A 15,370-nucleotide genomic window follows, 5' to 3' on the forward strand; every position below is an offset into this window, starting at 1 on the left:
CCAGGGGCAGCGCCAGCTGAGCAGCCACATCTGGGTGGGACAGAGCCACACCTGGGTGGGACAGAGCCACACTGGGTGGGACAGAGCCACACTGGGTGGGACAGAGCCACATCTGGGTGGGACAGAGCCACATCTGGGCCCAACCCCAGCAGATCCCCAAAAACCCCCCGGGAGGGGGTGACAGGATGGGGTGGGGCAGTCACAGCCCCCTGCCCCTCCCAGGGTCACTCCAGTTCGTCACCCTCTCCCCAAACTGCCCCCAAAACGCCCCAAACCTCACTCCACACTCAGCTCCTCCAATCTCTTTATTCTCCTCTCCGACACCTCGGCTCTGACCCCCCAAAAACCCCCCCAGATCCTGGGCAGGGGCGCCGGGAGGGGGTGAGGGGGGAGCCGACAGCCTCCCAAAACCTTCCCCAAAAGTCTCTATGGCGTGAAAAGCACAGGAGGGGCGTGAGGGGAGTGGGGAGGGGTGGGCAAGGACGGAGCTCAGCCCCTCCCCGGTTGCTTTTTGCTGCTTTTCCAGCGGGGGGTGTGGATTTCTTTTTGACCTTTTCCGCCTTTCCTCCCGGAGCCCAGGCCCTGGCTCAAGGCTTCCCCTTCTCCTCGGCGCCGTTCTCCTTCTTGATCTCCTCGTAAACAGCCTCCCCGGCGCCTTTCTCCGCCCCGTCCCCTCCCTTGGCGTTGGGGACCCAAAGCCCTGAGTCGATGCAGCGCTGCATGTGGTACTTGGCCTCCTGCAACAGGGGAAAGGGCTCAGACAGGGGGTTTGGGGCAATCCCGAGGGGTTTGGGATCCCCCTGAGGAGTTTGGGGATCCCCTGAGGGGTTTGGGGTTCCCTCTGAGGAGTTTGGGGATCCCCTGAGGAGTTTGGGGTTTCCCTTGAGGAATTTTGGGGATCCCTGAGGAGTTTGGGGATCCCCCTGAGGAGTTTGGGATCCCCTGAGGAGTTTGGGATCCCCTGAGGAGTTTGGGGATCCCCTGAGGGGATTTGGGGCACCCCTGAGGAGTTTGGGGATACCTCTGAGGAGTTTGGGATCCCCTGAGGAGTTTGGGGTTTCCCTTGAGGAGTCTGGGGTTCTCCTTGAGGAATTTTGGGGATCCCTGAGGAGTCTGGGGATCCCTCTGAGGAGTTTGGGGCACCCCTGAAGAGTTTGGACACCCCTGAAGAGTTTGGGACCCTCTGAGGAGTTTGGGAGATCCCCTGAGGAGTTTGGGGTTTCCCTTGAGGAATTCTGGGGACCCCTGAGGAGCTGGGGATCTCCATGAGGAGTTTGGGATCCCCCTGGTGAGTTTGGGGATCCCCTGAGGGTTTTTTGGGGTGCAAACTCACGGTTGGATCCATTTTGCTGATCGTGTCCTGCAGCATCTGAACGTCTTTGACATCGAAGCATTTCTGCAGCTCCTGCCAGAGACAGGTTAGAGGTGCTGGGAGGGACTGGGATACACTGGGAGGGACTGGGATACACTGGGAGTGACTGGGATACACTGGGAGTGACTGGGATCAAACTGGGAATGACTGGGATCAAACTGGGAATGACTGGGATCAAACTGGGAGTGACTGGAATCAAACTGGGAGTGACTGGGATACATTGGGATCAAACTGGGATCAAACTGGGAGCAACTGATTCCCACGAGGCAATGCCCAGAACACTCAAAATAACCCAAACTGGGGGATTCAGCCCCAAAACCAGAGTCATACTGGGAGCAACTGGGAGCAATCTAGTCCCACATGGAGCTCCCAAACCTCCAACACTCAGAATTTCAGGATTTAGCCCCAAAAGAGGGAGCACTGTGGGATCAGACGGGGAGTGAACCCCATAAGGATCCTCCTACACAAACTGGGGGATTTCACCCCAAACCAGGGGGATTTCACCCCAAACAGGAGGGATTTCACCCCAAACAGGAGGGATTTCACCCCAAACCGGGGGGATTTCACCCCAAACCAAGGGGATTTCACCCCAAATCACGGCGATTTCACCCCAAACCAGGAAGATTTCACCCCAAACAGGAGACACCCCAAACCACCCCCAAACAACACCCCAAACGGATTTCACCCCAAACAGGAGGGATTTCACCCCAAACCGGGGGGATTTCACCCCAAACCAAGGGGATTTCACCCCAAATCACGGCGATTTCACCCCAAACCAGGAAGATTTCACCCCAAACAGGGGGATTTCACCCCAAACCATGGAGATTTCGCCCCAAACAGGGGGATTTCACCCCAAATCTGGCCACTCACGGGAGGCAGGGACTCGTAGACATCCACAGGGTCGAGCCCCCCTGGCCCCAGGCGCTTCTGCCGCTCCTCCTCCTCGTATTCCCGCAGAGCCTTTTCCACCCTGGCCCGAGCTCTGCCCCTCACCCTCTCCTTGAAAGCCTCCAGCTCCTCCGTGAAACCCTCCAGGTACTGCTGGTCTGCGGTCTGATGGGATAAAGGGGCAGTTCAGGAGGGAATGGAACCCCAAATCCATCCCAAACCCACCCCAAATCCACCCCAAATCCACCCCAAATCCACCCCAAACCCACCCCAAACCCACTCTGACCCAGCTCTGTCTCATCCCATCCCGCGGTGCTGGGAGGAGTTGGGATGGAAGGGAAAGGTTTGGGGATAAAAGAGAGGGAATTGGGGGTGGGTTGTGCCTCCAGGGGGTTCTGCATTTCTATTTTCAGTCTCTGAACTCCCTTTTCCTGCCCCTGGAGCCCCAATTCCAATCCCAAACCCCCAGTTCCAATCCCAAACCCCCAATTCCAATCCCAAACCCCCAGTTCCAATACCAAACCCCCATTTGCAATCCCAAACCCCCAATTCCAATCCCAAACCCCCAGTTCCACCCCGAATCCCCTTTTCCACCCCAACCCCTCTTCCTCCACCAGAACCTCCTGGCCAAACCTCAAGGAAAGGAAAAGTTTTGAGGCTAAACCCGTGGAAATCGGGGTCCACTCAGCCCTGGGGGGAATTTCAGGGTGTCCAGGTGGGATTTTTTACCTTAATTTTGGTGAAGAACTGCCGGAAGCAAGCCCTGGGATCCACCTTGAGGCTCTTGGCCAGCTCCAGGATGAACTGCATGACGATGGTCTGGTGGGCAACCTGCTCCATCAGCGCGTGTTTCTGGGGGAAAAAGGGTGTGAGGATCCCAAAAATCCCCCAATCTCTCCATTCCCCACTATCCCAAACCCCTTTCTCGTGGGAAAGGGATGATTTGGAGGAGGGAATCCCTAGAGGAGCTGGATTTGTGTGTTGAGGCCAATGGGATGAGACTCGGCTGGATTTGCTCATCTCAGATATCTTTTTGAACCCAAATTATTCCCAAATTCCCTGATTTTGTGGTTCCTAATCCCAGGAAAACCCTGGAGCTGCTGGACAAGGGTCTGGGGTGAACCTCTCTTCCCAAGGAAAGCATGGATGCCTTAAAGGGACAATTTTAATAATCTTTCCCTAACTTGCCAACTCTGTAATTCCCCAATTCCCTCATTTTTCTGGCAGGAAAAGTGGAGAAAAACCCAGTGAGGTGAGGACAAAGCAATTCCAGCCAGGAAAATGGGATTTTATCTCGATTTTAGCACACTTCCCCACCTCTTCCACCTCCAGATCGATGCACCAGATGACCAGGTAATTCGCTGTCTCCTCGCAGACGAGGTGAGGATTGTCTGAGAGGTATTTCTGGCTGTCATCCCAGCGCCTCAGCATCCCTGAAAAAGGGGAGCAGAGAAGGTTTTTTAATTAAGGAGCACAATCTAAACTTCATCAGGAAAATGGTGGGGAGGAGGGGGAGCAACTCACCCCGAGGTTTAATTAAATCCCCATCAAATTGGGGGGAAAAAAGGGAAAAACACATAAAATCCCCAATTTTTCGGCAGAGTGAAGGAATTCCTGGCTGCTCCCAACACAGGGGGAGTTTCCCCAAGCTTGGAGAACCCCAAAAATGTGTCCCCAGCTCCCCAAACCCCCCTCCCAGCACTCACCAAAGTGTTTGATCTGCTTCTCGTATCGCTCCACGAAGGTTTTGTGTTTCTTCTCCTTCTGCTCTTCCGTTTCCTCCTTCTCCTCAGGCTTCACGTTGAAAACGCTCTGGGAAGGAAGGGAAATTGGGGATGATTTTGGGGGAAACCTCAGGGAATCTGAGGCTCCTGGAGCCTCCCCCAGACCCACCTTGCTGAACCCATCCTTGCTGAGTGTATCCACATTCCAGGGCATGTTCTTCTCCTTCTTCCTCAGCTCCTCCAGCTTGTTCTCCCAGCTTTTCTCCTCGTTCTTCAGCTGCTGGGCCTCGGCCTGGAGCTTCTCCAGCTCTCCCTTCCCGCTCTCGGGATCTGCCACTTCCAGCTCCTTCATCTTCTTCTGGCACTCGGCGAGTTTCCGTTTGCACTCCCGGCAGCCTTTATCCAGCTCCTCCTTCTCCTTCTGGAACTGCTCCATGCGCTCCACTCGCGCCTGAGGGGAGACACCGAGGGGATGAGGCTGGAGGAGCCTGAATTCCTCATTTCCAGCACTCTGGGAAACGCCAGGAGAACCCCACAGGCTCTGCTGGGTCTGGTGTCCCTTAGAGGATTCAGGAGGATCCCAAATTCCTCCTTCCCAGCACTCTGGGAAACGCCAGGAAAACCCTACAGGCTCTGCTGGGTCTGGTGTCCCTCGGGAATGGGGAGGAGCTGCTTTGAGGGGAGGCAGGACCCCCAAAACACCCCCAAAACACCTCGGTTTTGGGAAAAATTGGAGACTTTTCGCACAGTTCTGGGGTATTTGGTTGGGATTGGGAGGGAACAGGAAGTTTTCCATGGGGAATTGAGGGTGGCTCTGGAATTCTGGAATATTTGGTTGGGATTGGGAGGGAACAGGAAGTTTTCCATGGGAATTGAGGGTGGCTCTGGAATTCTGGAATATTTGGTTGGGATTGGGAGGGAACAAGAAGTTTTCCACGGGGAATTGAGGGTGGCTCTGCACAGCTCTGGGATATTTGGTTGGAACTGGGAGGAAACAGGAAGTTTTCCATGGGGAATTGAGGGTGGCTCTGCACAGCTCTGGGATATTTGGTTGGAATTTGGAGAGAAAAGGAAGTTTTCCACGGGGAACTGAGGGTGGCTCTGGAATCCTGGCGCTCCCCAGACCCCAAGGATGTCATCCAAGCCCTTAACAGTGTCACTGTCCCACCCCAGGGGACACACAGGGGAAGCTGCGGGGGGTCTGTGCCGCCCGAGGAGCCCCCGAAGTGCTTCCCCGGGGAAGGAGAAGCCCCTGGACACGGCAGGGGTTGGGGAATGGAGCAGGAATCCTGTGGTCGCCTCGGAAACAGCGGGGACAGGGAGGGGGATGTCCCGGGGTCGCTGCAGGGATGGCAGAACTCCCCCCGGGGGGTCGCAGGGACAATCCTACACGGATATTGGGGTGTCTCCTCCCACCGCGGGTCCTCTGGGGGAATCCCGCGGGAACCGGAGGCTGATTTTGGGGGAAAAGGGAATCCCTGGAGTGGCTGCGATGGGAACAGACGGTGCGCTGTGGGAATCCCGGGGCTGATCCTATGGGAATTGGGGAGCACAGGGAGGAGCCCCAGCCCCACGGGGGTCCCAGGAACAGGAGAATCATCCCTAATCCTTCCCCTCCCCATCCCCTTCTCCTGGGAATCCTAGGGCTGATCCTACGGGAATTGGGGAGCACAGGGAGGAGCCCCAGCCCCACGGGGGTCCCAGCGAACAGGAGAATTATCCCTAATCCTTCCCTTCCCACTCCTCCCGGGAATCCTAGGGCTGATCCTACGGGAATTGGGGAGCACAGGGAGGAGCCCCAACCCCAGGGGGGTCCCAGGAACAGGAGAATTATCCCTAATCCTTCCCTTCCCATTCCCCTTCCCTGTGGGAATTCCAGGGTCGATCCTACGGGAATCGGGGAAGAGGAGCCCCAGCCCCACGGGGGTCCCGGGAACAGGACAACACCCTCCCCAGCCCTTCCCCTCCTCATCCCCTTCCCTGTGGGAATCCTGGGGCTGATCCTACGGGAATTGGGGAGCACAGGGAGGAGCCCCAGCCCCACGGGGGTCCCAGGGAACAGGAGAATTATCCCTAATCCTTCCCCTTCCCACTCCCCTTCTCCCGGGAATCCCGGCGCTGATCCTACGGGAACTGGGGAAGAGGAGCCCCAGCCCCACGGGGGTCCCACGAACAGGACAACACCCTCCCCAGCCCTTCCCCTCCCCATCCCCTTCTCCCGGGAATCCCGGCGCCGGTCGCCATGGGAACAGGCCCGGCGGGGAGCGCCAGGCCCGGCGGAGCGGCGCGGGCCGGCCGAGCCGCACCTGGTGCCGCCATCGGAACAGACTGGCGGTGTCGATGTTGGGGTGAGTCTCGTCCTCGTCGTCCGAGACCTCGATGTGGTCCCACACGCTGTAATCCACCATGGCGCGGCCGCCGCGACCCTCCGCCGCCCGCCCGCCCCGGCCGCTTCCGCCCGCGCATGACGCGCTTCCGCCCGCGCCTGACGCACTTCCGCCGACGGCACCGCCCCGCTGAGCCTGCGCACAGCGCGCCTGAAGCCGCCCGGGTCAAACATGGCGGCGGATTTAAAGAGACACAAAATCCTCACAACCCGAGGATCTCTGCTGTGCCTTTTATCGGCGGGTTTGAGGGATTAAAGGGAAGGAAAAGCGAGTTTTCCGCAGTTTTGCGTGTTTTAATTGGAGGGAAAACCTGCCTTTTTATGTTTGGGGAATCCCCATTTCGTGTAATTTCAGGGGTTCGGTAAGAGGGCAAATCCAACTTTTTCATTGTTTAAATGGTTAGATTGAGGGGGAATCTAATGTTTCCCCTCATTTTTAAGGGTTTACATTGAGAGGAGCCACTTTATGGGCCATTTTAAGAATTTTGAGGGGAGGTTTCTGTTTGAAGGGATCTTACTGGGAAAAAGTGTCCAAAAGCCAAAAAAAGGTGTTTCTTGAGGGAAAACCAGTGCTGGGAGGAGGAAGCCTTCTGGAGGGTTGAATTGAGGGAGCAATTCCGTTTTCCCTCATTTTAGGGATTTTAATTGAGGTGGGATCCTCCATTTCCAGCATTTTAAGGGTTTAAATTGAGGGAAAGTGTGAGAGGAAAAGGGCGGGAAATGTGAGGGGGAAAGGGCGGGAAACGTGAGGGGAAAAAGGCGGGAAACGTGAGGGGAAAAGAGTGGGAACTATGAGGAGAAAAGGGCAGGAAACATGAGGGGGAAGGACGAAATCTAAATAATCTGCAGGGTCCTCACCCCCAAAACATCCTCCACCCTCAGCTCTCAGAGGATTCCCCCAAAATAAACCTCCACCGCCGAGTCCTGAGGCTTTATTAGAATATTTTCTGGGGGTAGCACACACGAAACCCCCCGTAAAACAGGCTACAAAAATAGAAGTGCTAAAAGCCCCCAAAACGGAGGGGGCAAACTCCAAGCCCCCAAAAAAGAGTTGGGGAGCTCAGGTCTGTAGTGTCTGCGACGGGACCAGCCCAGAGCCAGGGGGACACCCCGGTCAGGGGGTCATTGGGGTGTCCCCCCGGCTCCAGGGTGTTTGGGGAGCCCCCTCGAGTCTGAGGGGATTTGGGGGGATTTGGGGACCCCCTCAGCTGGAGGGGGCTCGGCCGTGAGGGGTCCGAGCTCGCCGGGCGGCTGTGGCCAAGCGCTGCTGGGCCAGGAAGGACTGAGCCCCGCCGGGGCTGACCCGGGCTGTGGTCACTCCCTCCTGCTGCTGCAGAGCCAGGCCCTGGGGGGACACGAGGGTGGGTGAGACCCCCGAGGGGCTGGTGAGATCCCCGAGGTGCTGGTGAGACCCCCGAGGGGCTGGTGAGACCCCCGAGGGGCTGGTGAGACCCCCGAGGGCTGGGTGAGACCCCCGAGGGGTGGGTGAGACCCCCGAGGGCTGGGTGAGACCCCCGAGGGCTGGGTGAGACCCCCGAGGGCTGGTGAGACCACCGAGGGCTTGGTGAGACCCCCGAGGGGCTGGTGAGACCCCCGAGGGTGGGTGAGACCCCCATAGGCTGGGTGAGACCCCCGAGGGTGGGTGAGACCCCCGAGGGCTGGTGAGACCCCCGAGGGGCGGGTGAGACCCCCGAGGGCTGGGTGAGACCCCCGAGGGATGGGTGAGACCACCGAGAGGTGGGTGAGACCCCCGAGGGCTGGGTGAGACCCCCGAGGGGCTGGTGAGACCCCTGAGGGCTGGGTGAGACCCCCGAGGGGCTGGTGAGACCACCGAGGGGCTGGTGAGACCCCCGAGGGGTGGGTGAGACCCCCGAGGGGTGGGTGAGACCCACAGGGAAACCCTTAGAGTAGAGAGACCCCCCGTTTATAGCCCCACATACACCCAGGAATGGAGACCCCCATAGATACCCCCACACACTGTGACCCCCCTCAGCCCTCCCACTGGGGTATTTGTGTCCCCAGGGATGTCTGTGTCCCCCAGGGATATCCATGTCCCCCAGGGATATCCATGTCCCCCAGGGATATCCATGTCCCCCAGGGATACCTGTGTGCCCCAGTGTCCCCAGGCTGCCCTCAGCATGTATCTGTGTCCCCCAGGGATATCTGTGTCCCCCAGTGTCCCCAAGCTGCCCTCACTATGGTATTTGTGTCCCCCCAGGGATATCTGTGTCCCCCAGGGATATTTGTGTCCCCAAGGGATATCCATGTCCCCTAGGGATATCTGTGTCCCCCAGTGTCCCCCAGTGTCCCCAAGCTGCCCTCACCATGTATCTGTGTCCCCCCAGGGATATCTGTGCCCCCCCAGGGATGTCTGTGTCCCCCAGTGTCCCCCTGTGTCCCCCAGTGTCCCCAAGCTGCCCTCACCATGTTGTACCAGGCGGTGACCAGCAGCCTCTCCTCGCGCTCCCGCTGCGCCCGGCTGCGCTCCCAGTCGCTCTGAGGGGCAGTTTGGGGGGCTCAGCTGGAGCTGGGGACCCCAAAAACCACCCCAGAACCCTCCCAGGACCCCCCAAAGCCCCCAGGACCCCCCAAGCCCCTGACCTCCAGGTGCCGGATCAGCGCGTCCTTCTCCTGCAGCTGGTTCCGGAGCAGCCGCAGCACAGGAGCCAAGGGGGGAGTGCCAGGGGGGTCCCCAGGAGGGGCTGAGGGCTTTTGTGGGGGTGACCTCGTGGATCTTCTGAATCCTGACCCTACAGAGGGAAAAAAAGATCCAAATCTCAAAAATCTCCCAAATGTTCCTCGGGAAACTGAGGCACAGTTCAGCTCCTGCCTCTGCCCCCCTCAACTCTGACTCCCCCCAGGATCTGCTAACATCCCCAATCCTTAGGATTCACCCCAGAAAACCCCAAATTTCCCCCCCAAGATCCCCCCAAATCCTGATATCCCCTCGGGAATCCTCCATACCCGGCCTGGGGGTCTCCAGCTCTTCCTCCTCCTCCTCCTCTCCTTCAGGCAGCTCATCCCTGGGGTGGACAGGAAAGGTCACAAGTTGGGGATGTTGGCTGGGGACGATGTCCCCAAATCCCCCCATAGCTGGGGGGCTCAGACTGGGCAAAACTCCCCAAAACTCACAGGTCTTCTGGGGTCTCCTCCAGCAGCAACACCTGGGGGGAAGAGAGAAAGAGGTGAAGGAAAGGCACTGAGGTGCCCCAAATAAAATGGGGACACCCCAAGACAGTGACACCTTCCTGAGATACTGACACCAACCCCACAAACTGGGGTTTGATGTTGAGATCCTCCTCAAACCCGCTGGTCCTCCCTCTCACTCACCTCCTTCTGGGGCTTCCCCTGCACCGTCCGAGGCTCTGTGGCCTCCAGCCTGTGGGTGTGAGGGGAGAATTAGGAATTTTGGGGTTTGTCAGGGATTTGGGGGGCTTGGGGAGGTTTTGGGGACCCCCTGTCCCCCCCAGATCCCCACCTGTGCTGGAGCTGGTCCCGCTGCAGCCGCAGCCGCCGGTTCTCCCGCCGCAGCCGTGTCACCGTGTCCCTGTGGGGTCACCGCGGTGGTCAGCGGGACCCCAAAAGATCACAGGTCACCCCCGGGGGTTGGACATCCCCCCAGACCCACCTGAGCTCTGCAGGAAGGATCTCAGCCGCCAAATTCCGGCCTCCCTCCAGCCCCGTGTCTGAGGGGTGAAAACGTGGATTGTAAGGTGGAAGGGACAGGAGGTGACATCCCCAAATTGGACCCTGGGGATCCCCCTTGTGCATTCTGTCCCCCCAAACCCTGCAGCCCAAAGTGGGGATCCTCTGGTGACTCATACTAGGGTTGTGCTCAGTCAGGTGTGTTTTCCCTCCCACCCAGGTGGTCTGTCACCTCCTGAGGGGTGGGAAACGTGAGGGGAAAAGGGCGGGAAATGTGAGGGAAAAAGGGTGGAAATGTGAGGGGAAAATGATGAGAAATGCGAGGGGAAAAGGAAGAAAATGTGAGGGGAAAAGGGCAGGAAATGTGAGGGGGAAAAAGGCGGGAAACCTGAGGGGAAAAGGGCGGGAAACATGAGGGGGAAAGGGTGGAAACGTGAGGGGAGAAAGTAGGAAACATGAGGGGGAAAAGTAGGAAACACAAGGAGTGAAAGGGCAGGAAACTGGAGGTCTGTGGCCCCTCCTGCACTCACCTGCCTGGCTCAGGTAGCTCTGCTGCACCTGGGCACAGCGCAGCTCCTCGTTGGCCTCGCGCAGTGCGTCCCGCTCCTCCAGCAGCCGCTGCGGGGACAGGGGAGGTCACAGGGGTCCCCAGGTGTGCTCCCAGGTGTGCCCCCAGGTGTGCAGGGCATGTCCCCAGGTGTGTCCCCAGGTGTGCAGGGGGCGTCCCCAAGCCTCCCCCACCTCCTTCTCCTGGCTCAGGGCCTCGAATCGCTCCTGCAGGTGCCGAAACTCCAGGTGCCACTTCTCTGCCCTCAGCGCCGCCTCCGCCTGCTGCCCGCTCAGCTCCTCCACCTGCGCGGGGACACCGCGACGGCCATCGGCACGGGGACACGGCTACCTGGACGTCCCTGCGGCCACCGAGCCATACCCCATCGCCCCAACCCTCACCTGCCTGCGGGCGGCCTCCAGCTGTGCGCAGCCGGCCTGGGCGCGGCCCAGCTGCTGCTGCAGGTGAGCGGCGCGGCGCACCTGGGCGGCATGGCGCTCCTCCAGCGCCCGCACCCAGCGCCGCAGCTCGCCCGCTGCCGCCGCACGGCCCCGGTACGTGGCCACTGCCGCCTCCAGCCGGCCTGCCCGCGCCGACGACGCCCTGCGGGACAGGGGACAGGGGGCACGGTGACATCCCGGACACCCCCACACCTGGCCAGGTGTGCCTGGGCACGGTGACATCCCGGACACCCTCACACCTGGCCAGGTGTGCCCAGGCACGGTGACATCCCAGACACCCTCACACCTGGCCAGGGGTGCCCAGGCACAGTGACATCCGGGACACCCCACACCTGGCCAGGGGTGCCCAGGCACAGTGACATCCGGGACACCCCACACCTGGCCAGGGGTGTCCTGCCCCACCTGAGCCCCGACACGCGGCAACAACCCCTCCGCCAACAACACCGTGATGGTGATGGTGGCACCGCAGGACACAGAGCCTCCCAGAGCCCCCCAGCTCACCTGTGCAGGTGCCCCGGCTCACCTGAGCAGGTCCATCTCGTCGCGCAGCGCCCGCGCCTCCCCGGCCAGCCCGCTGAGCTCCTGCGCCCGCACCTGCAGCCCCCGCGCCTCCTGCTCCAGCCGCGAGCAGCGCGCCCGCAGCTCCTCCCTGCCGCTCTCCAGCCTGCAACGGGACCGCCCGGCCTCAGGTGAGGGGCGCAGGTGAGGGGGGGATCCCTCCGGGTGGGTTCTCACCTGTAGTTCTCCTCCTGCAGCTCCTCCACCTGCGTCTGCAGCCGCAGCAGCTTCTTGGCGGCGGCGCCGGCGGCGTCGGAGTCGAGCTGCTCCCGCAGCGCCCGGTTCTCCGCGGCCAGGTGGCCCTTCTCCTCCAGCAGCGTGGCCACCTGCGCGCCCAGGTGTGCGGCAAGGGGCCAGGTGTGTGGGATCCCCTCCCAGGTGATCCCAGCCCTCACGTGAACCACTAGAGTCCCTTCCTGCTGAGCTTTGGGTGTTCTTAACCCAGCATGGGGAATTTGGGGGAATCCAGGTGTGCAGGAAGGGATCGAGGTGTGCAGAGAGAAGGCCAGGTGTGCAGGAAGGGATCAAGGTGTGCAGAATCCTCCCCCAGGTGTGCAGGAAGGGATCGAGGTGTGCAGAATCCTCCCCCAGGTGCTCCCACCCTCACACAAGCCAGCACAAAATCCCCTCCCGCTGACCCTCAGGTGGAAATTGGGGTGACACCGGATTTGGGGACCCCCCTCCTGCCCCCCCAGGTGAGTCCAGGTCTCACCTGCTGCTCCAACTCACGGCAGCGCTGCCCCGAGCTCCCTCCGGGCTCCTCGGGGGGCTCCTGGCTCAGGAAGTAATAGCGGCGGGACTGGGGGGGCACAGGGGGTCAGGGGGCCTCAGAGACCCCAAAATCCCAACCCCAAATCCCCCCAAATCCACCCTCCTCACCTGAGTGTCGAAGGTCCCGTAGTCCTCAGCTGCCATCGGCTCCGATGGCTCCGGATCCAAGAGCTGCGGCAAGGGAGGGAGAAATTGGGGTCTGGGGGTGCTCAGGGGGGCTTCAGGCCCTCCAACAACCCCAGGGGGTCCCCAAAACTTCCCTGAGACACCCCAAGCCCTGTGGTCACACACTCAGAGTGTCCCAAACCTCCCCGAATTCCCCACGGAATACACCCAAAACAGCCTCAGGGGTATCCAAACCCCCCCAGTGAGCCCCCAAAACCCTTAGGGACCCCCAAACTGTCCCCAGAGACCCCCAAACATCCCCAGGACCCCCAAACTGTCCCCAGGGACCCCAAACTGTCCCCAGGACCCCCAAAGTGCCCCCAGCGACCCCAAACACCCCCAGGACCCCCAAACTGTCCCCAGGGACCCCAAACTGTCCCCAGGACCCCCAAAGTGCCCCCAGGACCCCAAACACCCCAGGGACCCCCAAAAACACCCCAGGGACCAAATACCCCCCAGGGACCCCAAACTGTCCCCAGGGACCCCCAAAGTGCCCCCCAGGGACCCCAAACTGTCCCCAGGGACCCCCAAACCCCCAGGGACCCCCAAAGTGCCCCCAGGACCCCAAACTGTCCCCAGGGACCCCCAAAAACCCCCCAGGGACCCCCAAACTGTCCCCAGGGACCCCCAAACTGTCCCCAGGGACCCCACACTGTCCCCCCAGGGACCCCCAAAGTGCCCCCAGGACCCCCAAAGTGCCCCCACCTCCTGGATCGCCGTCATCACCTCGTGCTGCACCGACTCCTCCAGCGTCATGATGCGCTGGATGTGCTCTGGTGGAGGAGCAATGGTGGTGATTTTGTGGGGTCAGGGGGCGTTCTGGGGGGGTCGGGGGTCCCCCCAGCCCCTACCCACCTTCCCGCTGCTCGCAGCTCACGGCGCAGCCCAGCACCAGCCGCACCAGTTTGCCCAGTTGCTCGGGGTCACCCTGCTGGGCGGCCGGCGCCACGTCCGGCACGTGCTGCTCCCCCACGGCCTGGCCCAGCACCTGGGGGGGTCCGGGTCAGAGCCCCCCGCCCCGGGGATCCCCCAAACCCCGGGGGACTCCCCCAAACCCCGGGGGAGCCCCCCAGCCCCGAAGGGAGGTGTCCCCAGGCGCGGGACCCCCACTCACATCCTGCCAGTACTCCAGCACGCTCTGCAGCACCTTGCGCAGGTTGTTCACCTGGGGAGGGGGGAAAAGGTGGGACCCCCCCGGAACCCCCAAATTCCACTCCCACCTCCGTTGTGGTGGTGTTTGGATACCCAAAAATGGCTTCACCCCCAAAACTGGCCTCCCAAACAGATCCCCTCCCGAATTGTCACCACAAAGCTCAATGTTTCCCCAAATTAGCCTCCCAAAAAACCTCCCCAAAAACCCCCCAAATCTGTCCTCCCCAAAACCAGGACCCCCAAAAAGTGTCCCCAGACCAGCCCTACAGAGTCCCTCCCCAAAACCAGCTCCCCCCAAAACCAGCCACCCAAAAACGAGATCTCCTTAAACTGCCCCGAAAAACAGCCCCCAAAATCAGACCTCCCAAAAACCAGCCCCCCGTTCTGCCCCCCCCAAACCCCCCATCCCACCCCAAAACACGCTGCCCCCCCCACCTTGATCCGAGCGTTCCCCTCGGCGTCATCCCGGATCTGCCCCAGCCACGCCTCATCAAACCAGGAGGGATCGCTGGGGGGACACGGGGGGTCCCCAAAATCAGCCCCGGGGGGTCCCCAAAATCAGCCCCGGGGGGTCCCCAAAATCAGCCCCGGGGGGTCCCCAGAATCAGCCCCGGGGGGTCCCCGAGGTGGGGGGAAGCCCCCCCATCCCCCCAAAAACTCACATGTTGTGCAGGACGTGGGCAAGGGTCACCCCGCTGGCCAGGTCTGAGGGGGTCGTGCAGGGCGAGGGGGGGTCAAAGGTCTGCAGCTGGGGAGGCAAAAGGGGCGTCAGGGAACCCCAAAGACCCCAAAACTGCCCTCTCGGGGGATCAGAGCACCCCAAAAACCCCAAAAACCCAAAACTGCCCTCCCGGGGGATCAGAGCACCCCAAAGATCCCAAAACTGCCCTCCCGGGGAATCAGAGCACCCCAAAGACCCCAAAACCCCCAAAACTGCCCTCCCGGGGGATCAGAGCACCCCAAAGATCCCAAAGAGCCCCCAGACCCACGGCGGGGGGCACAGAGGGGGAGCAGGGATGACGCCCCCAATAATCCCCCTAAACTCGTGGGGTGCAAAGGGCGGCAGAGGGACAAAGGGCGGGGGGACACAAGGGCTCGGACACGTCTCTGCGGGGGTCAAAGGTCCCCCGGGGAGGTGACACAGCGACCTCACACCACAACCCCACAACCCCAACAAGGGGGTTCACAGGGGCTCAGGGGTGGCAGAGGGTCCCGGAGGGGTCAGGTGTCCCCAGGGGGGTCACAAGGTCCCGCTGGGGTCACAGCAGCCCCGGGAGGTCAAAGTTCCCGGCAGGTCCCCAAGCCGCGGGAAGCGCTCGGGGGTCCCGGGGAGGCTCCGGTCCAGCCCGGTGGGTTCCGCGTGGATCCCCGAGCACGGGGGGGTCCCGGGGGGGTCCCGGGGGGGTCCCGGGGGGGTCCCGGTTAGACCCGGGGGGTCCCGGCCCCCCTTACCCAGGTGAGCAGCGCCCCGCACGCGTCCCGCCCCGCCGCCATGTCCGGCCGGTCCTCCAGGGGCAGCGAGCCGCGCCCAGAGCGGTCACACCTGCGCCCCGCCCCCGGCCCGCCACACCCCCCGCGGCGCCGCGACCTCCGGAGCACAGAGGCGCACCTAGAGCGGCCGCACCTGCCGGGCACGCCCACTTCCGGCCGCGCCCCTTCCGGCGTTCTTCCAGGCGACAGAGTTGGGGACAGAGCGGCCGC

General features: G+C 61.5%; 2 protein-coding genes across 3 annotated transcripts; both read right to left on the reverse strand.

Annotated features, from left to right (window-relative positions):
- Positions 1-287: 287 nt before the first annotated feature.
- CDC37 (cell division cycle 37, HSP90 cochaperone) lies at positions 288-6,453 on the reverse strand. The gene is made up of 8 exons (XM_085045895.1): positions 6,291-6,453; positions 4,154-4,435; positions 3,967-4,072; positions 3,578-3,693; positions 2,990-3,112; positions 2,243-2,425; positions 1,334-1,405; positions 288-737 (listed from the first exon to the last, which is right to left on the reverse strand). Exons 1-8 carry the CDS (start codon positions 6,390-6,392, stop codon positions 588-590), a joined length of 1,134 nt encoding a protein of 377 aa, XP_084902021.1. The 5' UTR covers positions 6,393-6,453; the 3' UTR covers positions 288-587.
- An 834-nt stretch (positions 6,454-7,287) lies between these two features.
- On the reverse strand, positions 7,288-15,229 carry HOOK2 (hook microtubule tethering protein 2). 2 transcript variants are annotated; one of them, XM_085045867.1, is made up of 21 exons: positions 15,122-15,229; positions 14,332-14,417; positions 14,105-14,177; positions 13,632-13,682; positions 13,373-13,505; positions 13,223-13,290; positions 12,461-12,523; positions 12,294-12,380; positions 11,759-11,907; positions 11,547-11,687; positions 10,964-11,165; positions 10,757-10,867; positions 10,546-10,633; positions 9,999-10,056; positions 9,849-9,917; positions 9,701-9,749; positions 9,503-9,534; positions 9,337-9,393; positions 8,972-9,125; positions 8,795-8,866; positions 7,288-7,715 (listed from the first exon to the last, which is right to left on the reverse strand). In XM_085045867.1, exons 1-21 carry the CDS (start codon positions 15,161-15,163, stop codon positions 7,575-7,577), a joined length of 1,926 nt encoding a protein of 641 aa, XP_084901993.1. In that variant the 5' UTR covers positions 15,164-15,229; the 3' UTR covers positions 7,288-7,574. The 2 variants fall into 2 exon arrangements, with proteins under 2 accessions (XP_084901993.1, XP_084901994.1); XM_085045868.1 differs by having other exon boundaries at positions 8,972-9,120; positions 9,335-9,393.
- Positions 15,230-15,370: the final 141 nt, after the last annotated feature.

The sequence above is a fragment of the Lichenostomus cassidix genome, unplaced genomic scaffold (assembly GCF_008360975.1).
Source record: "Lichenostomus cassidix isolate B80296 unplaced genomic scaffold, HeHo_3.0 HiC_scaffold_39, whole genome shotgun sequence".
Taxonomy (NCBI): Eukaryota; Metazoa; Chordata; class Aves; order Passeriformes; family Meliphagidae; genus Lichenostomus; species Lichenostomus cassidix.